The sequence below is a fragment of the Tiliqua scincoides genome, chromosome 6 (assembly GCF_035046505.1).
Source record: "Tiliqua scincoides isolate rTilSci1 chromosome 6, rTilSci1.hap2, whole genome shotgun sequence".
In the NCBI taxonomy this organism is placed as follows: Eukaryota; Metazoa; Chordata; class Lepidosauria; order Squamata; family Scincidae; genus Tiliqua; species Tiliqua scincoides.
The window spans coordinates 70,222,903-70,250,802 of NC_089826.1; the positions used below are offsets into that span (position 1 = coordinate 70,222,903).

At 45.4% G+C, this 27,900-nt stretch overlaps 1 protein-coding gene across 1 annotated transcript; it reads left to right on the forward strand.

Moving 5' to 3' along the window:
* The first annotated feature begins 1,167 nt into the window (after positions 1-1,167).
* Positions 1,168-27,825, forward strand: BEND4 (BEN domain containing 4). The gene is made up of 5 exons (XM_066632706.1): positions 1,168-1,591; positions 15,850-16,416; positions 17,824-17,915; positions 23,244-23,484; positions 27,608-27,825. Exons 1-5 carry the CDS (start codon positions 1,171-1,173, stop codon positions 27,823-27,825), a joined length of 1,539 nt encoding a protein of 512 aa, XP_066488803.1. The 5' UTR covers positions 1,168-1,170.
* Positions 27,826-27,900: the final 75 nt, after the last annotated feature.

Consider the following 27,900-nt stretch of genomic DNA (forward strand, 5'->3'; position numbering starts at 1 on the left):
GTGAATAGAGATTCCACTGCCAAGCTCCAAGGACAATTCCTTTAACTTAATTCTGGTTTCATTGTGCAGTTGTCCTTTCACCAAGGATGCCATCCTGCACGCACCCAAACTGGGAGCGGTGGCATAGCTAGAGGGGGTGTCAAGCACTAAGTTTTGCAGGGAGCAGCATGGAAATGGCCCCTCCACTTAGGAGTCAGGAATTGGCCTCCGTTTTGCTCCCCCCCCATGGCTTCAAAGGGAGGTGGAAGGGCCGCTTGGATGCCTTGGGGAGGCTCCCTGCAAAACTTAGTGCTTTGCACCCCCTCTAGCTACGCCACTGCTTGGGAGTTAGTCTCGCACTGGCGTTACTCCCGAGTAACTACCGCTCGGAGTTGCTCCATCCCGGGTACACCAATACAGGGCTCAAGAGCCCAAGCCTAGGCATGTCTACTCAGAAGCAAGTCCCATTAGAGTCCATGGGGCTGATTCCCAGCTAAGTGTAGGCTTGCAGCCCAAGTCTCTGATCGCACCACCAGGGCAGACAATGCAGCTCAATTGTGGCTTCCTTGGAAGGCGGTCACACCGGGTTGCATGAGGGTTAGAGCCCAATCCTATGCCTGTCTACTCAGAAGTAAGTCCCATTATAGTCAGTGGGGCTTACTCCCAGATAGTGTGGATAGGATTGCAGCCTCAGAGCCCAATCCTATGCATGTCTACTGAGAAGTGAGTCCCATTATAGTCAATGGGGCTTACTCCCAGGTAAGTGTAAACACACCTTCCTGGGAGTAAGCCCCACTGAATGTCATGGGACCTACTTCTGAGTAGACAGGCATAGGATTGGGCTGTTACTCCCAAGTAAGTGTGTCTAAGAGAAGCACCTCCAACTCATCTCTGTCTTCCCCCCCTTCTCCTCCTCGCCCCCTGCGGCACTGACTCCGCGCACTCAGCAGCGCCCCTGGCGCCCTCCCCCAGGCGATCCCTCCTCCCCACCCCAGGCCGTCCCCATCAGGGGGTGGGTGGGGTGGGGGGCTCCCTCCCTGCCTCCCTTCTCCCTCCAGGCATTGGCAGGGCTGCCTGTCAATCAGCCTGCCCCCCCAGCCCCGCGCCTCCCCCAGCGCCACCATCGGGAGCCCGGGCGGCGGAGGAGGCGGACGGTGCTCCGGAGAGGGAGAGATGCTGGCGGAGGAGGAGATGCAGGCGGCCGAGGAGGGCCCCAGCGCGGCCAAGATCTACAAGCAGCAGCGCAGCCCCTACAGCGTCCTCAAGACCTTCCCCAGCAGCCGGAGACCGGCGCTGAGCAGGCGCTACGAGAGACCCACCATGGTGGAGATCCCGCAGGTCAGGGCAGCGTCCGCGGCCGGGCAGCACCCGCACCAGCACCACTTCCAGCCGCTGCCCTCCTCCTCCTCCGTCGGCGAGCAGCAGCTGCCCTACCTGGCGCACAGCTCCTACCCCAGAGCCTCCCAGGGCCCCCCTGCCAGGACTCCGGCTCCGCTGCTGGGACCCCAGGCGGCTCCTGCCGCTTCCTCCTCCTCCTCCAGGTACAGCCACAGCCACCAGGGGGCGGCCAGTAGCAGCGGCGAGGGAGGCGGCAGCCTGGAGCTCAGCAAAGGTACTGGACCAACTTTTAGGGCTGCCCCCCCATGTGACGCTTCTGGGTCTCTGGTGCGCCCAAGCCTTGGTGTAAGGCTAAACTTTCTCCCCCCCCCCATGTATATTTGTTGTATGCCGTGGCTCGTTTTCCTGGTTTAAAGCAGTGCATGCGCCTCTGAGCATGTGCAGAGTGCAAGATGCCAACCCCTTAATGGGACGAGCAGAGCGCTTTTAATGCGTTCGAAGTGCTCTGCATGCATCCCGTCGAAACTTTGCAACAGTATTATAAGGCAGGCCGGTATTAATGCCTCTATTGCAGGAGTGTGTCTTGTCTGTCTTGAGGCTAAGGCTGCTACAGTTTCCTGAGAGTAAGCCCCATTAAACAAAATAGGACTTACGTCTGAGTAGACCTGGGTAGGAGTGTGCCCTAAGCGAATAGTCATGTCAAGGTGTGTTTACAGCCCAATCCTATGCATGTCTACTCGGAAGTAAGTTCCATTACGGTCAATAGGTCTTACTCCCAGGTGAGCGTGGTTAGGGTTGCAACCTTAAACTGGGGGGTTACTAGCTCGCACTCAAGTGCACTGCATTAGCCATCACGTGGAGCTGTAGTCATCCTCATGCATTTTGGACGGTGCGTCCTAGTTTAGAAATGAATTAATCACTGCTCAATTGTATGTTGGAGATCCTTTTGAGATGGGCTTTCAGGTGAGAAAGTCCTAATCGATAAGCTTGCTGTGATCTAGCCTGGCTTTTGGATGTTGGGTTTGTCCAGTTATTAAAGGCTGTGGATGCCTGAGAGTAAAACCAGAGTTGGGGTTCTCTCAATCTAAGGAAGTTCCCTGTTTGGAGGGAGAAATTTATTTGTATTCTGTCAGAAGGTGTGTTGGTGAAGTAACTCTGTAGTATGGGTTAGTCTTTCCTGTGCAAAACCACTCCAAGGTGCTATTATAAAGGGGGCTTGCAGAAGATTAAGGGTGATCTTCCTTTCCTTATATCTCTGGCTCCTGCGTACTTAAGGAGATGATATTGGGGAGTACATCTACTCTATCCCAGAACTCATTTCCAGTATCAGGGTGTAGATCTAGAACACAGTAATAGTAAGAAAAACAGCCTCTGTGCATGCATGCACAGAATATTCATCTCCTAATAACCCCAGCCTACATGTTTAAGGCTTGCAGGTATGATTTACAAGCCAGTTTCTGGGCAGGCTTGATCCCCAGCATCTCATTTTTTAGAAACTAAAGGGGAGCAAAGTAGGCTTGTATTCTGGAGAGGGGGTTTCGCTGGGAGAGCAACCTTTTGATTACCAGTGTTGGGCATGGAGAAAGGCAAGTACCTTGTAGAGAGAGTGTGGTTTCTTAGAGCATCCAGTTACTGAGGTCAGCAGCTGGACTGGCTGCTTGAGGACACCATCTGCCCAGTCCAGAGCCAAGGAGTGAGGGCAGGCAGCAACAGGACTTCCAGTCAATCCAATCCAAAGGTTAGGAGTGGACTCCTGGTCTCCATCCAGCCCTTCATTTCTTAAGAGTGGCTTTCCCACAGAACCAAGTTGCTGACCTAGTCAGCTGACCTGCATGGTGTTGCTCTTTGTTTTTGCAGTGAAGAAGGAGTAGGACACCTGGAGAAGACCCTGGTGTAGCTTTCAAACTTTTTAAAGTAACTTTATCTCCAGAGCACCTCAACCCCCTGGCAGCCATCTTTTTGGCTAGCAATTGCACCAAATTCTGATATCACCTACTTATCTGTGGCTTGGGCTCTTCCTCCATCATTGGCATACCAGTTCTAACAGGTTATCACAGATTCTGTATTAAAAACTGCAAACCAAGCAGGAAGAAGAGAAACAGCCACTGAGGCTATAAGTTTCCATATCTTCCCTTATTTCCAACTGCTTCCATGGTTTGCCATACCAAAGTGGGTGGGTGCAATGCTGAACTTCTCCTGGGAGACTTTTCCCCCCTCCCTCAAGCTTTGCAGCACTCCCTCCAGGGGTCTTTTGCCTGCCACACAATGAGAAGCATTGCCCTTAGAGGGCCACCCAAGGTAAAAAAAACTGAAGGATCAATCTCCTTTACAATTTAGAGTGTAGATAATCCCAAGGATTCTCTGCATATCCCATATAATTAAGTGAGTTTTTTCTCGACAGAATCTGCTTTGTAGCCTAGAAATGGCCTCAGTGAACTCAAGTCACATTCATGTTTACTCTGATTTGTGTCTGATCTTGTTGCTGTTTCCTGCAAGTGGTGGAAGGAGTTAATGTGGAAGGACATGGTGTACTTAGTGCATGTGTCATTCTTATCCAGTCCTTCCCCCTCCCCCTTAAAAAAAAAACAACTCTCTAGTGCATTTTTGCCAATCTTACATGCCTGGTTATTTCACACATAGGTTATTTCACATAGGTTATTTCACATAGGTTCACATGCCTGGTTATTTCACACATGTGCAAAATCTCATGTAGTTCAGAGGGTCCTTAGCTTTAGTGATGGAGCATATACTTCACATGCAAGAAGGCAGCAGGATGAGGCCTTAGCATCTCCAGTTTAAAAGGGATAACAGCTTGAAATGACTTCAAACTGATGTCTTAAGAGAGCTGTGATTTGCTGGAGCAGGTGGTTTTGTGGCAGAGATGGACCAGGGGCCCGACTCCATACATAATAGCCTCATGCATTCAATTTGTTAAACAGATTTCTTTTTCCATTGGGCGCAGATGATTTCTGCCCCCAAGGGATCCAGTTGTCACCCTCTCTGAAGGTGTCTTTCATGTCTCATCTTAACCTTTTGTCAAAGGTGGATTAGTATGCTGTAGCAAAATCTCAGAATGGTCTTGTGGTTGAGGTTCTTGCAATTCTGTTCTCTTCCGCAACCTGGTCTGTTAGAAGGGCAACAATGAGATGGGAAAGGGCAAGACGGAAGCAACCCCAGTTTTGAGAAGGCACCCCTCCATGACTCTTCTGTGCAATGTGCAGACTGTAGATATAGACTGTTCTCAGGAAACGGGCTAAAAAGGGGGCACCCCAAGGCCAGATGCACAAATATGTTTCATTCCTTCATACAGATACATTTCTTGAACCTCGGGGGTTGTTTCTTTAAAAAAAAAAAACTGAGACGAAGACAAGATCAAAATATTTTTCTCTCTGAAGATATAACCTGCTAAGATGTTAAATGCATCTTCTCTCTCTCTCTCCCCCCCCCTTCCTCCCCTTGGTGTTGGAGCTCACGTAGTTCTTGATATGCTGCCTAAATCTGGCACCAGGAAATGGGAAATTGCATCTTTAAGCAGACTACAATCAAAAATGAATTACAATAAATCCTATATAATTGCATAGGTCATTCTCTTTAATGAGATTTTATTAACCTGACTGTCAAGCTTTTGAGTCAGGCAGATATTTTATCTTCTTCAACTGATAAAAGTGTCAGCTATAAACCACCATATAAATATTCATAAATCTACACATCTGTGGCAGCCTATCAGCATCATTCTTTTGGACATTAAAAGCATTCTAATTACTTTCTGTCTAGCAGAGCTGAAAGGCTGCCTGTTATAGTATGTGCTTGGCAGGCATGATTGCTTTTGTTTGCCATCACAAATAACTGCATCCCCGCTTTATATACTGTGGGTCCAAGGAAACAGTCAGGGTTTGACCAAACACACTGAATACTGGGAGGCAACCATCTGGTTTGGACAGCACTGGGCATCTCAATTCATCTGTTCATTTTGAAGCATCCTTTTGTTTATTTATTTATTTAGGAGAAAGGAAGAGGGGACGAATGGAAGCCTGGTAGCTATGACAGTTCATGTTCTCTCTCTCTCTCTCTCACTCTCTCTCTCTCTCCTAATTTTCTCCCCTTAACAAATGCAATTGTTTGGTTTTTTTTAATGACTCCTTCCATCAAACTTGTAACATACATCAGATTGGTTCATGCAGGTTCCCCCCCCCCCTCCTTGTAGGCTACATGCGCCATGGTCAGTGGGAATGAGGCCCCCCCCCTTTGTGCGTACCCACTCCAGGGGGGAGCCGCTTCTGAGTGGTGCTGTCCCACAACACTGAAGTGAATGTGTTCCTGAAGTGGCCATGTCAGTTGGGCCAACTGCAGAGAGGTCCCCCTCCTGATAATCATCTGTTGCCCTCCTTCCCAGTTGATCAGGTTGAAAAGGCCCATGTGTGACTTGCTTGTTTCTTGTGGCTCTTTCATTCTCATACACATTGTCCAGTGGCATGGAATTGCACCATGGGGAAGTGTCTTCCACTCAGCAACAGGTGCATGTGAAAAGGTCCTGTATCTTGGGCTAATGCATGCCTTTCCCACCACATATGTGAGAGACATCACCCAGCTGTGGTCTGTATGGGTACAGAAGTGTGCTCTGGGCATTTGACCTGTCTTAGGAGGAATGCATGTAAGTCCAAGACTTGTTATCCATCACATATGAAGACTACATGCCAGGGAGCCATGCCAGGGCAGGAGGTCTGGTCTAGAGGGTAGAGCCTACGTCTGCCTGAAGATAAGATCCACAAGGTCGCCACTTCGAGGCCACCGGCACCGTGCGACCTTGATTCAGCTGACAAGCTGAAGCTGAGCAATTCCATCTGCTCTGAGTGTGGGAGGATGGAGGCCAGAATGTGAAGCCAGATTGGAATGAAACACCTTGAATGTAGTGGTTCTTGAAAGAAAGAACCTTCTTTCAAATTGTAAAAATCCCTATTTAATAAGGGATTTAAATAAAAAGCCTGCCTATGTAAACCGCTTTGAATAAAGTCTTGAATAAAGACCAAGAAAGGCGGTATATAAATACCTATTATTATTATTAATTATTCTTTTGTTACTTTAACCCAGCAGTTTCCAAACTGTGGTTCCAGGACCCACCAGTGGATTGTGACCCAATTTTTGGTCAGTCACGAAACTGACAGGGCAAATTAGGCTAGATGCATCAAGGGTTAAACAAGCTGGTATTTTGGGGGGGGGGACACTGCTGCCCAATCACCATTATAGCCACACCCCCTGGCAGTTATAAATCAGGCAGCAGCCTTTAGGTCTTATTTAAAAAGTTTGGGAACTACTGCTCTAGCCCATGGGTCTCCAAACTCTGGCCCAGTGGTCAGATGCAGCCTGCGGCCAGCCTCTTGTCCCCTGAAAGACTCTGGCCCATGGCTCTGGTCATACATGACTGGAACTGAGCTCTGGTTGCATCTGGAGGGTGTTCTAAGGGTCAGAGAGTTTGAATGAATGAGCCTATTCATTCATTTATTCACTCATCTAAGTGCCATCTCTAATTTATTTATATAAATTATTTATTTATTTATTTTTCTGGCCCTCAGCACCATGCCAGGTATTTGATGCGGCCCTCTGGCCAAAATGTTTGGATATCCCTGCTCTAGCCTATTGGTCCCAATAGCTTTTTCAAAGCATATCTACAGGATTCACCCAGTTTAATATTTATTCCCTTTCCAGGGATCCCTGACAAATTGCCAAACTACAATTCCTAGGATTTTTTATCTAGATAAGTTACACTGATGTAAAACCCATATCTTTTGTGTGCGCACTTGTGCCTTTGTGTTCCTGGGTACCCTTTGTATTAGTTTTCTTGATGACCCAGTGCTCTCACCAATGATAGGAATTTCTGTAAAAAATAATTTTGTTCTACATAACGGAACAAGGCATTGAAGCGTCAATTATTCAGATTGTTGTTCTCTGCCCTGAAAGTTCTCAGGTACCTGTGTTTAACTGTCAATCTTCCATTCCGACCCATATCAGTTACATAAACAGTTTTTCTAAACTGATAATTATCTGCATTTTTACTTTGGCATCTCAAGGGAATTCAGGTTATTTAGGGAAGAAGAGAGATTATTATATTGTTTCATTATCAAAACACCAGTGCTGTCTTTTCTGAAGTCGAATGCCCTTCAGAAGATATTTAATTGCCTGGTAAATATGATTGGGTACAGAATGTGATTGCGTTACTGGGCCAAGAGAATGAAAAGTACATGTGGGCACGAGGTGTCTGTGTAGGGGCGTTTCAGAAAGTAATGGCAAAATGGCAGCTCACCAGCTGTCTGTTGAAATTGCTGCTCCTTATTAAAACATATTTTGCTTCTTTTTTTTTTACTGTCTGCTGTCAAGAGGATACAAACATTTCAGCATCTCAGTGTTTTTCTTTAGGTAAAGTGAGAAGGAAGAATGTGCTGTATACAAAACAAGGCTCATTAACAGTACACACATTTTAGTCACTTTGGATAGTCAAATAAAATAGCTGCTGGCACCAGAAAATCATCCCTGGGGAAGAGTACAAGTAGTCATACCCAAGGAAGAGTGAGACCCTGTTTGTCAAAGTGAGCGGAAATGCATGCTGGAAGGGGGACCTTGTGACCGCTTTGTCCATTTGAGGTGTAGGATGGGTCTAGCACCCAGTTCTGGTAATTCTGCTATATTCTTCCCATGCGCAAGATGGAGAGAGAGGTAGCACCTTCCTGTCCCATCTGTCCCACTCTAGCTTGCCCACACACACATCCCTACTTATCTGTGCAACTACATGTGCATGTGATGTTTGAATAGATAGTGCATGCACAAAAATGTAAGGCATCATCTTACGGTCAATTCTTGGATTTTGAGGGAGAAACAGACTTTACATATATATGTATACATGAATGTTTCATGCCCACACTTAATTCAAACATTACACAAGTTTGGGGCCCATCCTATTCCACACCAGTCCATGGCCTGCAACATCACCAACAGTGCATGTGCTTCATGTTATGGTAGAGGGCGGGTATTTAGCTCAGGATAAGTAAGAAAATATCTTTTTTACTCCCTCCCTAGACTGCCTGGCCATCAGTTGGTCTCCTCGGACCTGTGGCAGGGAAAGTATTTGCTCTGAACCAGGCCTAGGAGTTCATAGTTCTAATAGGCACTCAGAGAGACATTCTTCTGAGTCACCACATCCCCGTTCTACCTGAAGATGAGCATGTGAGGCATGAAAGCATGCATTTTCATAATAGCATGTATACTTAACTTTGCAAATAAGTCCATGACAGTTACTAGCGTGCACAAAATGTCTTACCTGCCCACAGTGGTGTCACTAGGGGTTTACTTCACCCAGTATGGGAGGCCAGTGCATAACCCCCATGATGGACCTCCTGCCATGCAGTGGGTGGGGCCATGCCCTGAAAGATGCACATGGTGATGCACCATTGCCCTGTCCCACTGGTTTTTTTGGCTATAACTTTTGATAGAATAGAGAGATTTCAACATGGTTAGTTTCATTGTATTCTGCATGAAATTATGAATCGAATTATATGTCTCATGATGGTATTATTCAAAAATACCAAGATTTTAAAAAAATTGGCCAATAGTGGTGTCACTCCCCCCCCCCGTTCGCATCACCCAGTGCATCCCACACCCCCTAGCAATGCCACTGCCTGCCCATATAGGCCAAATATCAGTCATTTGTGACCTATTTCCAGCCTGAAGACTAGGTGAAACTAAAATCCATTTCTGTTCAGTTTACAAAAACGTGCAGGCCTGGGGGGCAGTTCTTACTTGCAGACCACAGTGGGATGTGTGTGCTGTCTCCATATCTGGACTCTGTGTATCTTGCTGCATGAGTTTCTGTCCTTACTGTCCTTACTGACTGTCCTTATTGCAGCGGTTTGTCTGTCTTTCACATCTTGTCACCAAAGTATCAGGCTGCAGGTGAGAAATTGCCTGTTTGAAAGTCATCTGCCCCCTCCTCCACTATGTGTTTTTAAAAAATCCCTGCATTTGTAAAGCTAGTGACTCAAGGAGAGTTATAGCCTAGCATATCAAATTGTCTAGGTTCACTTTCCATGTGCAGAGTTTTCTTTTGGTTGTTTCTTAAAGCACTGTTTCCCAGCCTTTAGGAGCCTGTGGACCACACTGAGAACCTGTGGTCCAATCGTCGTGGACCACATGCAACCTCCCATCCCCCTGCTAACTAGAGAACATTTAGATATTTGTTAGATTTATTATTTATGGAGAAGATTTGTGGGTTGCTGCTTTTGTGGCTGGCTGCGAGCAGTCCGTTCTCCCTCCTCTCTGGTGATCTGTGGGGGACAAGACACTGGAACTGATTGAAGGTGATTTTTTTTTCCCCTGAGACCTCTCAGACCACACCTTAGGGTCTCACAGACCACCTGTGGTCCATGGACCATGGGTTGGGAACCACTGTCTTAAAGAGATAACATCCCAGGATGGGTTGCTTTTTGTACACACTTTGATTGACTCTGTCACAGTGCATTTTCCAGTAATCGTTAGATTGATTCTAAGACCTTCTGTTTTGCACTCTTGCCTACATAGATAACTCTGTGGGCTGGTTTGTAGTTAGTGTTAGCAAGATTATACTTGTTGATTCAGGACAATGTAACAGGGCTTGCTAATATTCACAGCATCTCCTCTGGCTCTTGATATGAACAACTATATCACTTAGGGTGCAATTCAAAGTGTGCTTTGGGCCAGCTCAAGTCCCTTGCGCCGGCCCAGCAGGATCGCAAATGTGCCATAAAGCATGTTTGCACCTCCTCAAAAGTCGGCTGGGCTGGCGCAGGGACGTGCGCTGGCCTGCAAAGACTGAATCTAGCCTCCACGCTGACTCTGACTGGGAGGGTTGTGTCAGCTGAGCTTGGCCGACACAAGGGTCTGGGATGGGCGGGGAGAAGGTGGGAGGGAAACATTCTGGGATGGGGGTAGGGTGGGCGGAGGGCTGTCCTGTAGGCAGGAGGTAGGACTGGGATCCCTTATGCCGGATCCCAACCCTGTTTCCCAAACAGCGTGGAACGGTTGCAAGCTGCTCCGCTCTCCTCAAACCCATTGAGGCCTCAAACCCGAGTCTGAGGAAACCCAATGGGACTGCAATGGCTTACCCAGGGGTAAGGGGAAGAGTCTGCTTTTACCTCCGATTGAGCCACTTTGGGCCCTTATCTTGCGGTGGATATAGCACAGGTCTTCTGGCCTGCCTGTTCCAGCACAAGATAGGACTGCGCTGTTACAAATTTATGAAATAAAAAAGAATAAGGGAATCAACAGGACAATAACCGCATCACCCAAGGTTTAGCAATATCATATCAATTTGCTTTCTGCTGATTTATAAATATCAATTACTCATTACGTTTCAATTTGTGGTGTCAATATTGGATCATTCCTTTTGTTTAGGAGAAACCATAATAGCTGTTCAGGTTTCCATTCAAATGTTGTTTCCTTTGGAGTAATGGGGGAGGGGGAGGAGAGGAGCGGACAAAGGATACAAAAGAGGAACTCCTGAAAATTTAGGAGCATCCCGATTAAAACCGGCACAATAAATAGAGCCTTGGGTCTCGAATCTGATTAAAGATTAAAACGAATGAAAAACTGCTGTGTATTTGAATTACAAAGTTCCAATCAATATCTTCCTTTGATATTTTTTCAAAAGAGAAATGGAGTGAATGAATAATGAGGGAAGGCAACCTGATATTGAGGTTTTTCACTGCTATTTAAATTTCATGATTCTTTTATCGTCTCATCAGAATGTTAGCAGGGTGTCCAATGCCACCTCTGATGGCAATGGAACATGCAAGAGGGCCTCCCCAGGTGATTTCAAAGGACTGGCAGATTGCTATGGAGAGAGGCAGTACTGATGGTACCCTGCCCTGAAGCTGCTTAGGTCTTGAAAGATAACGAGGAACATTTTCAATGATACATAGAAACAAACTGGCAACCAAATAAGGGTTAAGCACCCCCTCCCCATCCAGAGGCACCTGGGGGTGCATGTCACTTGGTGTAGTGCTTGCCTACAGGAGCTTGGCATTCCAGAAGTTTGGGGTGACATAATGATGTAATCATGTCTCCCCTGACCTTCCTGGCTATCACATTCCTTTTAATGCCAAAAATCTGCCTCCTGATCGCCTCTAGACCACCTCCATTTGGCCATCTTAACATAAGAACAGCCCCACTGGATCAGGCCATAGGCCCATCTAGTCCAGCTTCCTGGATCTCACAGCGGCCCACCAAATGCCCCAGGGAGCACAGTAGATAACAAGAGACCTGCATCCTGGTGCCCTCCCTTGCATCTGACAAAGCCCATTTCTAAAATCAGGAGGTTGCACATACACATCATGGCTTGTAACCCGTAATGGATTTTTCCTCCAGAAACTTGTCCAATCCCCTTTTAAAGGCAACCAGGCCAGATGCTGTCACCACATCCTGCGGCAAGGAGTTCCACAGACCAACCACACGCTGAGTAAAGAAATATTTTCTTTTTGTCTGTCCTAACTCTCCCAACACTCAAGATCTTCAGCTTGCTCCAGGCCAGTAACTTAGTGTTCTTGCTGGCAGGCAGCAAAAACACTTGTTGGCAAGAGCGCAAGGCGGCAGGGCCCAGAGTGGGCCAAAGATTACTGAATGGAAGCTTGAGCAGCATGTCACCCCCTCCTGAGGGTGACACCCGATCTGGAGAGTGGCACCAGTCACACCCCCATTGTGATGTCACTCTCCCTATCTTCTGCTCCTTTGCTTCTGTCTGCAGCCTCTTGTGTTTCATTTTTTAGAAAATTGGGAGACTTACTTGAACCCACTTTTAACATCTAAGTTTGTCTCTCCGCTAACTGCTCCTTGTCTGCTGCTATTTTGCAGCCCTGATCTACCCACTCTCCAGAGGTATCAGCACGGGGATCAGGTATTGACTAGAGTTGCTGCAAGAGATTTTGAGACACAGACCTTGGCACTGCTCATTTGGGCAGCTGTGGTGATATGCTCTTGACCAGCTCATTATTCTTAAATGCAGCTGTTTTTAAAAAGGATTACGATAAGGAATAGTTGGACTCAATTTTTTTTAAAGTCTTGAGACGTCCCAGTGGCTTTGGATGTTCTAACATCTTGCATGAAAATCCTCATATGGTGTCTAAAGGACAACTCCTTTTTAAGTGTTTCCAACTGTGCATCCTATAGTGCCCATATTCCCATAATACTAGTGCAGGGAACACACCAAGACATCCTCTGTTTGAGGACTCCGAGGATTCCAACAAACTGCAGGATTGTTAGAAGTGAGTTGTCAATACTCTGAGACCTCAGGTTCTTGGTTATCGTGCTTACAGGATGCTGTTGTAGGAAAATGCACAGGAGCTGGGCTTAGCCTTGGTAACATGGCAACCAGTAGGTAGGCAGGCAAACCTGCTGCCCTCCCACTCAGGCACGCCAGAGTGGGCCAGTTGCTGAGTCTTCGCCCAGAGTCTGTAAACAGAGGATGTTATGAAGAAGTGCATATCTAGGAATGTGTATTGCAGTCAAGCCAGAGCCAGCAGGTTTCTTAGCAGTGCAGATTTCAGCAACCTTCAGTAATTTTCCTTAGTGTCATCATGTGTTTTGAGAATGAATAAAAGTCTGAGGAAGCTAGCCGGGAGGGCGGACTTCTCTCTCGATCTCATACCGTCCTACTTCCGGCTTAGCTCTCCCTGCATCAACTCTCTGAATGTCTGCTGTGTCTCTCATTGCTCTGACTTCTTGCTGCTCGAGTTCTAACTTTCAAACCCTCAGAATGCTTCTGCTTTTAGCACTCTCACTCAGGCACCAAGGTTCTAAACCCTGGGTGCTTCCCAAGTAGCGTTGTGTTACAACATGCTGTAGCTCCTGATTTATCATCAAAATAGAGACAATTTGAAAAATACATGGCAAAATGCGACATTCCAGCAGGGTCAACCCCTCCATGAAGCCAGCTGAAGTGGCCATCTCAGGCAACAGGTTGGTGGGGGGGGGTGCCCATTCCTGTCTAGCTACATGTCTCCACTGCTTCTCTTTCTATTCCCTAGACTGGAAACGGAAGAGGGGAACAGAGAAGGAATAGGGAGGAGAGGAAAGTGTAGAGCTAGAACACTGGAGGATGGGGGGAATAGAGGCTGCCATGTCATCAGGTAAGGGGGGCAAGTACTTGGCATGCTACCTCAGGTGTCAGGAGGTCTTGGGCCAGCCCTGGTTCCAGTTTGGTTTCAAACTTACTCAAAGGATATATTAGGGCAGTGGTGACGGCTCCCTTGATCTCCCAGGCCATTGGCCGAGGCTCCCCATTAAGGCTACAATCCTATACATTACATAGGGCAGCGGGTTTTTCGCGAGGATTCTGCAGCTCCCCTGGCTGGTTTCTGCAGCTTCCTGGGGAGCATAGCTCACAGTTTGGCAACCACTGTACAGGGCAATGGTTCGCAAACTGGGGTCAGGACCCACTGGTGGGCCACGACCTGATTTTTGGTGTGTTGCCAAAGGGTGATGAAAAGATCAGATCACTAATTTCCCCAAGCCCTGAGTCTACTGAAGAATCAGATTCTGTAGCTGCTAATTACTCTGCAAAGAGTACAGCTCCTGCAGTTTGCAAGATAGCTGCTAACTGCCCTGCAAGCAGCTGAGCTCCTGCAGTTTACAAGCATGTGTAAATATAGAGAGATAGAGGTCTTTTTTCTGGTTATTATTACTCATAAATAAATAATTACATTAAATATTAGTTCTTTCTAGATCTTTTTTTAAAAGTCTGGTAAAGCTAGGTGTGTCTCGACAGAGTGTCGTTTTAAAAAGTGGGTCCTGGTACTAAAACGTTTGGGAACCACTGTACTAGGGTAATCATATGGCTCACCTCCTGGCATGAACACTTCTCACTAAAAAACTACCATTTGATGGAGAGAGCCCTGTATATTTTTCAGCAGCTGCCTGGAGCCCCAGATACCCAGAAGCATCTTTGATAGCAGTCTGCCACAACCACACCACATCTCTTAGGATCCTCATATCAGGCGTCTTCTCTTCCAAAGAGGTCACTGTTGTGCTGTTAGCACCAGGAAGGAAGGAATTAAAATGCCATTTCTGAGGGTAGAATTACACCATCTAGGTAAAATGAGGAAGCTGGGAGATATACCACCAAATGCTTGTTCACTTCTTCACAACATCAATGCCACTTATCTTTGATGTTGCATTGTATGTTTTATCTGCCTGCTTTAGCCAATGAAGTGGAAGAGGAGCAGAGAAATGCCCAGAATGGGGACACCAACGGATGGGGAAGTTTTGGTACACGTTGCTTGGGGAGGGACCAGCTCGACATGGGAGCTTTGCTTTTGGTGGTGTCTCATGTCTAGTTCTGCCTTTAAAACCCAGGACTGCCTTTTATCTGTTTCTCCATCAGTATTTTTTTTCTTTTAAATAAGAGGTATCAATGTTTTGATTATTGTCTCATGAAATTGTAACAACTGCACTGCTGAAGAATGGGCAGGCTTCATCCAATTTCTCATCAGGGTGCGAAACAGGAGACACTTGTCTCAAATTGCCTGGCATGTAGCAATTCAAAAAAAAATTAGGGATTTTTAAATTTGCAATTAAACCTTCTCCACCTTCAAATCCTGATCCCTCTGAACAGGCACTTGAGTACATCATGGCTACCATCACTGCACACTGATTAGTCGGCAAGATGGAGACATAAAATATAGGGATAGTTCAAGCAGGGGTTTCATACATTTCAGGCCATGCAATCAGGCACTGCAAATATTTGGACTTCTGTGTTGGTCACATCCATGTCCTGTTTTTCCCTTCAGGGTGGCAGATGTAATCATAACTTCTGTGATCCTGACACAACCCTGTGTGCAGTTGGAGCGTCAGGCTGGGAGGCTTCTTAAGGGACTGGCAAATGGTCTAAAGCAGAGGTGTCAAACTTGTTTCGTACAGCAGGCTGAATAGCATTCATGGCACCTGCTGCGTGATGTCATTAAGCAGAAAATGATGTCACTAAGCAGGAAGTGATGTGCATAAAATGTACAACGAGAGGCAATTACTAGAAATAAGCATTTTTTTTTTTCACTTAGGAACTCATTAGCTGCAAATGACAGAAAAGGAAATACACAAATCTTGATCATATCTTCAAAAAGATTGCCAAAAGGGTGGCTTGTGTGACAATTGGGCTTTTCCAGCGCCACCCATTTGGCAGTGCCACTTCTGTGGGGGCCAGGAGGCCTTGTGCAACCTCTGGAGGGCCAGGCATGGCCCCCAGGTAAGTAATTGCAGTGCTGAGCGCTGCCCCTGCCCCCAGATTTTTTTATCCTTGGAATTTGGTATCCGCGGCAAGTCTTAGAATGAATTCCCACAGATACGGAGGGCCAACTGTAAATAAAAGACCAGGGGCATGGTACGGTTAATGTGCTCTGGTGTTACGTTTGGTTTTTCATGCCAGCCAGTGTCACGCTTTCTCATGTGTGCCCACCCAGTTAGCTCTGTGACTAGCAGGTGACTCTGGGTTTCTGTGATCCATCTCTTCTTCCATTTCAGAAAGCCGTATGATTCTGGATGCCTTTGCCCAACAGTGCAGCCGGGTTCTTAGTCTTTTAAACTGCGGTGGAAAACTTCTGGACAACAACCATCGCTCTCAATCACTGGCTTCCTGTGTAAAACAAGAAGGCACGAGCTTTAATGAGAGACCAGAGCAGTGCCAGCTTGGGAAAATGGTCCATAGTCAGACGTCAGACAACTTAGACCTCGAGTTGCAGTACATGCACAAGAAGCAGCAGACTTCTGCTTTCCTGAGGGTCTTTACTGATTCTCTTCAAAACTATTTGCTTTCTGGAAGCTTTCCCTCTCAGAACACTTCCTCCTTGAGTGATTTTGGCCATTTGGCCGAGGTAGATCCACTGTCCACCTCCCCAGCGCACACTTTAGGTGGATGGACGTCCCCAGCAACTTCTGAGTCCCACGGCCACCCATCATCTTCTACGCTTCCAGAAGAGGAAGAGGAAGCAGAGGAAGGCTATTGTCCTCGTTGCCAAGAACTGGAACATGAGGTAATTTCGTTGCAACAAGAGAACGAGGAACTCCGAAGAAAGCTGGAGAGCATTCCAGGTAATTTAACAAAATCATTTTTGAGACATTAGCATTTTATAAATACAGGCGTTCCCCCATATCCGCAGGGAATGTGTCCCCCCTTCCACAGATACAGAAACTGTGGATAAATGGGGACCCTATACAGAGAAGTACAGTACTTCTCCGTGACTCCCCCATTCCCATTACCTTTATTTAACTTCTTTACCCCTGTGCCAAGCAAATCTGGTTCGTTTACTGAAACCTAAAATGGGAACATGAAAGGCAGACCATCTGCATGCTAGAGGAAGAAACATTAATAGGATGCAGGAATTGTCCTCCTTCCTGTTAATGTTCTGACTGTCCCCCTAGCATGCAGGCTGCCTGCCTGCCTTTCGTAGTCCTGTTTTTGAGCTCAGTAAAAGGAAGACACAGACTTGCTTGGTGCCAGAGTAAAGAAGCTAAACAATGGTAGTGGCAGTGGGGCATAGCTGATAACTGCGAATAACTGGATCTGTTGATATGGGGAGGTACATGCCTGTATGCAATAATATCTCTGATAATGCAGTTTCCTTTAGCAGTGTTTCTGTACAGCTTGAGTTGACTGACAGCTATTACAGCCAGTAGGAGTGGCACATTCTGACCAGTTTCAGCAACAGATCCCCGACATTATTGCAATGAATTCCGACAACAATGCAATAAAATAATACAATAAGTTAGTGCATTGGATCCAACTCAAGACATAACATCTATAAGCTCAATTGACATGAGTTAGGTCTACATATATACAAGTGAACAGTTCATATACTTTATGAACTGAGACTGTGGGCGTGTAATGTATTGAGAATCTGCTGTTTAGTCTATTGCACCATCGGAAACATACAACCCTGATAGGTATACTGGTAGTATATTCTATGGCTGGATCTGCAAACACTTGTTTCTAACACAATTCCCTACCACAGGGCAGCCTATACAACACTATAAAGGTGTGTTGGTGAAATCTGATTCCAGTCGTGGGCAGCAGAAGGGCCCAGAACTTAGTTGCTGCTACTGAGCATGCTCCATTGCACTTGCACATGCTCAGGAGCATTAAATATGCAAACCTGTCAAGTGTATGTAGAAAGTTGCTATATGAACCAGTTTGAAGCTAAGTGCTTTGCATTAGTTGAGAGTTTTAACAGGTCTTTTTTTCCTTTCCCTGCCCGCATCTGTTTATATTTTATTTGAATTATTATCCTGTCTTTTTTTGTGAATGAGGTATGTTTAATTCTGCAGCAGTCCTGCAAGGCTTTGATTGAAGGCCAGCGCAAAGCCGGCAAAGGAGGACAGAAGAATCTCTTCTACAGATTTATTCCCGTTTATGAAATTATTTTTAAGCTGGCTGTTATGTGAATTGTTTGTTAATAACCAGCAGCATCTGTACAATAACTTCTACTGTCTCTTACACAGTGCCCTGCCAGACTGTTTTAGATTACCTGAAGACTGTTCTCCAGCATCATAACCAGCTTCTGGTTCCTCAGCCAGTGGACCAGCCAGCAGAGGTAGTATACTGCGGTGATAAGTAATGCCTTCATGCTTGACACATCAGCAAATACTTATGTACAGGGACATAAATAAGTATGTGCTGGAACAATATTTCTGTTGGTAAAATATTTCGCTATTAGTTACTTAATCCTGTGCATAAGCCTTGAGGTCACACATCCTCACTCCTTGGGCATATAAACTTTAACACCAGCTGGAGTTTGTGTGCAGAAATGTTTAGGCACTTAACCTCAGTCAAACAATCTGTCTGCTGCTGGATACTAGGTAGACAAGTCCTGTGAGTGAGGCGTACTGGTGAAGACACAGGCCCCAGTTCATGCCACACATTATACATAGTAGTGGGGGAAGTTGTGCAAGCCCGTTTCAACTTCTGCTCCTGTTTTTTGTGCGTACTAAGCAGTTCATGTTGCACTCAACTATAATCTAGAGCAGGATAGTCCAAACCGCGGACTGCATCCGGCACAAAGGAAAAGCTGTTCAGGTGCAGCACTTTCTGTTCTGCGCTGTAGCCTGCTGTCTTTCAAGCCAATCTGCTCAGAAACTCAGCAGCTCTTTTGCCTGGAAATTGTGGTGCTTAGCCTGCTGGGATGATGGCTGAAGCAGCCGAAGCAGCTGCCAGGCACAAGTTTCTGTGAAGAATCAAAATTATGCAGGGGATGGACAGAGTGGATAGGGAGATGCTCTTTACACTCTCACATAACACCAGAACCAGGGGACATCCACTAAAATTGAGTGTTGGGAGAGTTAGAACAGACAAGAGAAAATATTTCTTTACTCAGCGTGTGGTTGGTTTGTGGAACTCCTTGCCACAGCATGTGGTGATGGCGACTGGCCTGGACACCTTTAAAAGGGAATTGGACAAGTTTCTGGAGGAAAAATCCGTTACGGGGTACAAGCCATGATGTGTATGCGCAACCTCCTGATTTTAGAAATGGGTTATGTCAGAATGCCAGATGCAAGGGAGGGCACCAGGATGCAGGTCTCTTGTTATCTGGTGTGCTCCTTGGGGCATTTGGTGGGCCGCTGTGAGATACAGGAAGCTGGACTAGATGGGCCTATGGCCTGATCCAGTGGGGCTGTTCTTATGTTGTTTTCTTATGTTAAGGTCAGCACAAAAGATAGGAGGCTATGGCATGGAATGGAAAGCGCCACGTCCAGATAGCTTTTGTGTTATGCAGTGGGCCAAGGTTTGGAGACCACTGGTCTAGAGCAGCAATTTTCAATCACTGTGCTGCAGCACATTGGTGTGCCACAAATGGTCCGCCGGTGTACCACGGGAGTTTAGGAGAGCATCATTTATTAATAGGGCCATTGGGGGTTGTGAGTTCCCTGCTGACAGTGTGGTGCACTTTCTCAGTGGTCAAAAAACTGAAGGTGTGCTTTGACAATCTTAGAACCTTATCAGTGCGCCTTGAGATGAAAAAGGTTGAAAACATCTGTTAGCGTCACTTCTACTTAGGATAAGCTAGTCATGTGCTTCTTCCTGGGGTATAGTGAATTTTCACTCTCGCAATGGAGTGGTCCATTTCTTTCTAAGGGCATGTCCCAAGTAGTTTTAATAGTAATCCCCTCTTCCTTGGGAATTGTAGTAAGGAAGGCACATAGAGAACTGAATCAAGGAATACTCTGTACCTTACAATAGTATAGAAGAAATACAGGTGTATAGTCTAGTTACAGCCTTCATGTAACAGGAGAGGAGGAACCAATTTGAATATTGCCTGATTTTACATGTCTCCATGTGTGGGGCCCTGACCCTGTTTGTTGGAGGGTTTTTAATTCTGTTTTGTAAGTCTCTATCTGTCTCTATAGATAACAACCTGTGCTAGTACAGAGATTACAATGTTCTTTATCCAAATATTTGCTTCATTGCCTGAGATTGTGCCAAAATCCAGCATACTTTTTACAAGAGATTATTGTATCCCAAAATGAGTTATTGGCACAAAGAGGTGCCATTGTCTCTCAAGTGCAGCAGAGCAAATGGTAATTGGATCACTGTGTGCACATTTAATAATAATGGAGAGGTAGGTTATTAAAAGGGGGTGGGGATTCCAGTGTGGTCCTTGTAATTAAGTCAGGTTTAATATCTTCTCCCCAAGAAAAAAACGAAATGAGATCGTAACAGCCCCTGCCCCCTCCAGCCATATGGACCTGTGTTTAGATTACAATTAAAGACTTACATGTCCATTGGCTAAATTGCTTAAATTCTGTGCTGACCTTGAAAATAGGTTGCCACTTATTAATTTCTAGAAGTGTTGTTTCATTCTCCACTTCCACCCCCCAGCAGTAAGCTAACTGGGAGAGCCTTTACAATATAAGTCTGCAATCTTATGCTCATGTTTACCGAAGAGGAATTTTCCTTGAACTTTCTTCTGAGTAAGCATGCAGAGGAATAGCCTACATATTTCTTTTGGAAAGGGGAGCATTGGAGGCAGTAGTGTTACCTTTACAAGTATTTAGGCTGAGCAGCTATTCAGGGGGGTGGGGGGTGCATAACAGATCCATAACAACATAATTCTGGTTTTCTCGATTCCAAAGCCAAAACCGCAGTGCTACCTGTTTTCTTGTGTCCACACTGCATAGAGTCAAGCTTGACAAACTAGTTTCAGCCTCCTAGAAGGTTCCAAGTGCTTAGAACAACTAAAGGTCCAATCCTAAAGGCCCACAGCGCTGGCACTGAGCTCCAACACCATGCTGGGTGTCATAAACGTGCTGTAAAGCACGTTTATGGCACTCTCAGAGTAGGGAATGCCGGGCCAGCACCTGAAGGAAGGTAAGTGCTCCGGGCAGCAGTATGGGCTTTCAGAGCAGGGGGAGGGTGGGACGAGGGGAGTAAGTGACCCAGGAGGAAGGTGGGACCGGCAGAGCCCTGCTCCACCAGATCCTCTCCTCTGTGTCAGGCTGACTTGAGAAGGGACAAAAGTTCCCTTCCCCCAAGGAGACCTCTGTCAGCTTCCCAGTGTTTGGGCTAAAGCAGTCGCCATTGTGGTGCCACTGTTCTTCCAGGCGTCAAGGAGTATAGGATTGAGCTGCCCGACCCCTCCAGTGTTTGTTTCCCTTTGACAAGAGCACAGTCAAGTCAGAGCTTAAAGAGGAATCTATTTCTGTACAGCAACATGGTTCACTGCAATATGAGGGACCCTGAATCCATAACTTTGCAAGAATACAAAGAATTGCCATAATGAGTTTTGGGAGGGGGCAGGATTAGGGTAGTTTGGGACCAGGCATTTGTATAGCATGCAGAGCCAGGATGGTGTAGTCAAGTGGTTCAGGAGTTAGACTTTGAGGAGTCAGGTTCAAATCCCCTCTCAGCCATGAAGCTTCCTGGGTGACCTTGGGCTAGTCACACTCTTAACCTAACCTGACTCGGGGCCAAATCCTATCCAACTTTCCAGCCCTGGTGTAGCCATGTCAATGCAATATGCATTGGACCCTGCAGTGTGAGAGTAGTTAATGGAGGCCTCCACAAGGTAAGGGAACATTTGTTCCCTTGCTTCTGGGCTGCATTGCAGCTGCACCAGTGCTGGAAAGCTGGATAGGATTAGGCTCTCACAGGGTGATTGTGAGGACGAAAGGGCAAGGAACCATGTACACTACCCCGAGGCTTTCAGCATGCACAGAACTTCTTTCTCAATCCACCCCACCCATTTTCTCTCCTCAGACATCCACCAGCAAAATGGCTGGTGGATGTCTGAGGAAGACCCAAAGGTGTTTGGGCAGCCTACCCAGGGGGTAAGCAAACAATATTTTTACTGACCTCCTGATGATTCTCTGATCGCCTCCCCCCCCCCCACACCTTTGGATGAACATATGGTCCGCCACCGTGGCTGCATCAGTACCAATAGTGGTGGACAGGATTGGGAGGTTAGTATTGCAGATCAGTCCACCACTTCACCAGTGAAACTGCCATATGGATCACTACTGTGTAAGAACCCCAGCCTTGTGTGTACAAATGGGACATTTTTAGGAATGTTTACTAAGTTCTGGTTTTTAAGACCATATTGTTTTATTTATAAAGCACTCTCACTTCACATAGTGCTTTACAGAATTTGTTGTTGTTGGCAACCTTCAGTCTCGAAAGACTATGGTATCGCGCTCTGAAAGGTGGTTCTGGAACAGTGTCTAGTGTGTGAAAAGGCCGATTCGGGAGTGACAATCCCTTCCACACTGGGAGCAAGTGCAGTCTGTCCCTGGTCTGTCTCCCTGGCTATGGGCCTTCCTTCTACAGAATAGCATACGCTAAAAACCAAAAGATGGGTCCCTGCTCCTGAGGAATTTACAATCTAAATTTCACCTCTGAAGAAGAGGAAGGGAGCGGCATATATAACAGGAAATCCAGTTACACAATGAGCCAGCTTGGATAAAACCGGACACCTGGTGTGTGAGGAGAGGGTGTGCGCCACCCACCAGGGATAACACATAGTCACATGGGGGGAGTAGACCATCCAAACTGCTCAAATAATGCAAAATTAAACCTAATAGCTATGCAATGAAAGGCACTTTATACATGCTTGTCGCCTATGTGATCATGCAGGGGCAAAACAATGCTCCAAGTTTGGAGGAGAAGGGTGGCCCAGTTAGACATCATCTGAACCAGCTCATAAGTGAAGCTTAATTTCAAGGAGAATGACTGAATCTGGAATTTCTCTGCTGGTGTCAGGCTGAGCAGTTAAGCCAGGAGAGTTCATGGTAGGGGTTGTCATTAGCAGCTGTGTTGGAATTTGTGCAAAGCAGCCGTCATTTTGCATCACGCCAAGTTCATTAATCACTATGCTGCCTTGGAAACTCACAGTTTTAACTTTGTTTGCTGTAGAGTTTTTCTCTGCCACATAACTGCTGTCAGGTTCTAGGCGTGTTAAACCAAATGTAATATGTTAATTATATAAATAGATTTTCTTTTTTAAAAGTGACTTCTGAAGGAGCTATCCGTCAGCTGCCATGAAAAGTCCTGTTTGATCACACTCTTCAAAAGATACTTTTGCACATTTTAATAGATGAAGGGAGAAGATTATATTTAAATTGCTTTCCCAATCACTGGATCTTGACACTTTTTTAACCTACCTGCGAAAGTATGTTATAAATAGCTTCTTTCTCTCTAAAGGTGTTCATTATACCTCACTGGTTCTTGTTATAGAAAATGCAAATGTAATATTTTTAAACGCATGTTCTCAATATGAGCAATGCCGTGTTCCCGTCAGTGTGTCTCACTGTCAGCAATTCACAGTTGCCTAATGTTTTATTGTACTTTATTTATTAGGCAACTGACATCATCTTCTTGGCCCATCTTTAGCCTTCTGTAATAATGAGAAGCCCGTTATTCACCTTTTCAGGGGAGCAAGCAGTTGCTGAACAATTACCCCGTCTACATCACTAGCAAACAGTGGGATGAGGCTGTAAACTCCTCCAAGAAAGACGGTCGGCGGCTCCTTCGGTACCTCATCAGATTTGTCTTCACAACCGATGAGCTTAAGTACTCGTGCGGCCTTGGAAAAAGGAAAAGGTCAGTGCAGTCAGGAGACACTGGTCCTGAAAGACGTCCTCTGGATCCAGTAAAAGTAACATGTCTCAGAGGTACTGCATCTTTTAACTCAGTGTCCACCATATGCAATCTCATTTCACCACATTGACGCTGCCTTAACAAAAATATTTGGCTTCTTGCAATGTAGAGGGAAGTGGGGGGCTTCCTGTAAAATTAGGGATCAAATGGAGTTGATTAATCACCTGCCTTCTAATCAATTTAGTCAGTGATTTTCAAATGGTGTCCTACAGAACCCTGGAGTTTTTTCGAAGGTTCTCAGGGCTTTCTCAGTGAGAAGATAAGTAATGGTGGACAAGCTTACCCGAAAGTCAGCTGGCCCACTATCATTACTGATTTTCTCCTCAAGGGGAGAATGTTCAAGAGTGCATTTTCAGAAAGCTGGGTGATGGTGAGCCTCAACAGGCCTGGACAGTGATTCCAGTGGACTAACTGTGCCCAAATCATGTTCCAGAATTTACTATAGCTTACTTAAGGGTTCCTTGGCAGACAAGCCAACAAGGAATGTGGCCATTAAGACTTTTGGAAGTTATTGATATAATCAGTTATACATTAATCAAGTATGCATATAACCTCAAAATACATGGATCAAATGGAGTTTGGGAGGAGGTGGCATTAGCAGTGAGTTTAAGGGAAGTGGCACAAATTCAAGGTGGAATCTGCTGAATCTGCCATCTTCTTGGACCCCTTGCAATCTGCCATTGATGCAAATTGCGTCAGCTAGCCTCATGGATAGGCTTGCCCTGGTTTAAATAGAGGTTGTAAGGTATGTTAAGGTATGTAATACATCAAATTATTTCAGGAAGGCAGAAGTTAGGTGCTCCTCTTCTTTCCCTTCTCTTTACAATATCCAGAAGTAATGCAGTGATACATAAATACATTGAAGCTTTAAAGAAGGGAAAGGAGATGTCTACTTATACTAAGTACACTGGCCCCAATCCAGCTCTTGGAGCATGGCACTGCTTGCAAATACATGATTCTAGAAAGCGATGGGCATCCTGAAAAAGAGGAATCCAACCAATTCAGTGGGGATGCTGAATAAATGGTCTGTTGTGCATCTGCGTTTGGCTGCAACCTGTCACATGAGGTCATGTGTGGAATTTTCCACTTCATGTTGCTGATCAAAAAGTTTCAAATTTTGGAGCATTTCAGATTTTTGGATAAAGGATACTGAACCTGTATTAAAATGTGAAAGTGGACTGTGGAAGTCTGCTTCTTTATACAGATCACTCATGCTGGACAGAGGCAATTATTAAGCCTCAGTGGCAACTGATACTGGTGTGCTTGTCATGAAATCAAATACAATAAATAAACTTTCAAATACAAACTTTATAAAATGCATACAGGCATCCTTGTTCAGGATATGCAAATATTAACTGGGAGAACTGGCCAATAATTCATTTTTCTTTAATGTGATGTAAGCATCCTTTTACAAGACACTGTTTGAGTCAATGTTTGGGATGGTTGGGCTGTTTGTCTTCCCATTGTTACTGACTATACAATATTTTTGGAGGGTTTGTTATGGTGGAGCTTTCCCCCCCCCTTTTTTTTTTTACTAATGCAGCCCATGCCTCTCACCATTTATAATACTTTTAAAAGATTAAAATGCAACCAACGCATCAAGCTGAATTCTGCACATTTTGGCCTTAATAAATCTGCTCTGAGAAGTCTAAAAGAGGTTGGATGCTGGAGGGGTGGGGGTCAAGCACCCAGCAAGTCACAATATGAGTTATACAGCTTGGCACTGTGTGTTCGACTACATTTAAAAAAAAATTCAAAATTATCATCAGATGTTATAGCATCACAAAATTGTTTGCTGGAGCTTAAAAGAAGTGACAGAAATGCTTTTTGTTCACTACATAGTTTGTAGTCCCTACATTATATGCACAACATCTGAAGTTAATCTGGAACTAAAGGGTTTAAGAGTTGAATGCAAGTTCAGCTAAATGCCTTTAATTTCAAATTGTCATTTATGTTCAGGCAGCTGCATAATATCTAGCTGTGCTTCTCTCGCACACACACTCTCTCTCTCAATCCAGCAAGGGTGATATGTGTGGAAAAACAGCTTTTGCTCAATGTTCTCTGTACCAGATCAATGCATGGGTGTGTAGTCTGGATACAGGTACACATCTATGCAGTGACATTACTTTTTGGATGAGAGGCAAACCATCCTCTTTTTTGGGTGGGATGTGCTACATTATGTGCAAGCATGTATGGATTGGGTCCACTGTTCCATTCCCTGGCATCCACCTAGAATATCAAAGACTAGTTGCCAGTAGGTTGCTGAGCCTAGCAGTAGAAAACCAATTGTGCATTGAAAGACATCTAAAAGAGCTTTGTTGAAATCAAGAAAGTCACTGAATAATTTCAAAAAGTTGTCTAAAAACTAAAATACGAAGAAACTTCTTTTGACTATAGAACATCTCTGAGAAGCAGAGTATCCTTAGGGCGCAATCCTAACCCCTTTCCAGCACTGGCATACTGGTGCCAATGGGACACGTGTTGCATCCTGCAGTTGGGTATCACTCACGGAGGCCTCTTCAAAGTAAGGAAATGTTTGTTCCCTTACATCAGAGCTGCTGAAAAGCACTGACATAAGGGGTTAGGATTGTTCCATTAAATACTAATAATGAGTGAACACCATAGGGCTACAGTGGTATCAATCTGCATAAAACGAGCTCTAAATTAGATATTTGGAACCAGCCATATAGAAGACTGTGATTGATAGTGGTGTGATCATCTCACTATCTAGACCCTGTGTGCTTTTGAACATTGAAATAGACAATTTTTTTGGAGTCCTATCTCGGCTTTCAGTTAAAAAGTGGATTTTTAAGCACTTTTAAAGCTGCAAACACACAAGTGTTTTCTTTGAAATGTTTAATTCAGTGGAGATATCCAGGAGATTCCCTTTGATAGGTGGTAGAGCTGTGTGTAATGTTGTAAATCTGCAGGGGTGCAGAAAAAGAGCAACATTATTTATAATTGTTTGCATTTATATTGGCTCTTTCTTCAAAGAGCTCAGGACAACAACTTTCTCCCCCCAGCCCTTTTATTGTCACAATAACCCATTGAGAGATGGTGACTAGCCAAAGATCACCCAATGAGTTGGGAGTTTGAACCTGAATCTCCCTGGTTTTAGCTCATCACTCTAACAAGGTTTCAGTGATCTGGGCATCTGGACTTACTGTTATGATCTATGACTAGAAGCACCTAGCTTCCTCAGTGATTGCAAAGCTGTACTTGAAGGTCAGTGGGCAATGCCTGCTGAAATCTCAAATGCCCTGTTGAGTTGAAAGCAGCTCTCAGTGTCCTGCCTCAGTCCAGGCCCCTCCGTTCCCCTAGCAAAGCCAGAATAAATTATGCCAAGTAGTAAGAATGACTAAATAAATGGTGCAGAATGTAAGAAATTATGCCAACGTGTTCACTTTGTGCCAGTAGCAAATTTCTAATTTTGGTGCAGGATTTTGATTGCCTGGATAGATATTTTATTTTATTTTGAAGTACCAGATATACACAGCCCTGGTCAATGAGCAGTTTGTTTCCGGTGCACAAATTTCCACACTTTTTTGTCCTTATACTCCTGCCCCTCAATCCCTGTTGTTGTTCCTTAACATTCCATACATCCCATCATGCCTTCCCCTCCAACACCACGGTTGGTAGCCCAAAACCCCAAAATATGCCAGAAACCAATATAACGCAATCCCATAAAGAAACTGGGAAGGAGCACATGATTTTAGATGATGCATTCCATGACTGCATCTTGCATGTGTTTAAAGAAAGTCTGTTTTATTAGGGTTGACGGCTTTCTTTGCAAGGCTCAATCACTGTGCCGTGGCACACTGGTGTGCCATGAGTTGTCCACGGGTGTGCCACAGGAATTTGGGAGAAGGTCATTTATTAGTAGGGCCAGTGGGGGATGTGAGCCCCCCACTGGCAGCATGGTGTGCCTTTTCAATTTCCAAAAACCTGATGTTGTGCCTTGACAATTTGTGTGCCTTGTCAGTGTGTCATGAGATGAAAAAGATTGAAAATCGTTGCTGTATAGTATAGATGAAGGGGCATATTAACACTCTCTACATGCCACTGCCCAACTACTTAAAAGTAAATTACTTGGTGTAGTTAGTGGGGCACATTTACTAAATCCATGTTTTCCCACAGAATTCATTAGGATGCACTGCACGTCCAACCCCGATTGGTGGATGCCTTCTGAAGAACAGATAAACAAGGTGTTCAGTGATGCCGTAGGACATGCTCGGCAAGGGCGCGCAGTGGGGACGTTTCTCCATAATGGCAACTCGTACTATGAAGGGATTGACCAGCTTGTTTCCCAGGATGATCTCTTCAGTAGGGGTGTCCACGATGGTTCTGGAGACTGATGGTCAAGGGGAAGAATCCATACAAATGTACGAGGCAGTGAATGAGACCATGTGTTAAACGTACTGTTTTTGATG

What these genes read in the sequence shown, in the direction of transcription:
- BEND4 (XM_066632706.1), top strand. Translation starts at nt 1,171, where the DNA reads ATGCAGGCGGCCGAGGAGGGCCCCAGCGCGGCCAAGATCTACAAGCAG. An exon ending in CAGCCTGGAGCTCAGCAAAG is followed by an intron (nt 1,592 to 15,849) that starts GTACTGGACCAA and finishes CTTCCATTTCAG; the next exon opens with AAAGCCGTATGATTCTGGAT. An exon ending in AAAGCTGGAGAGCATTCCAG is followed by an intron (nt 16,417 to 17,823) that starts GTAATTTAACAA and finishes TCTCTTACACAG; the next exon opens with TGCCCTGCCAGACTGTTTTA.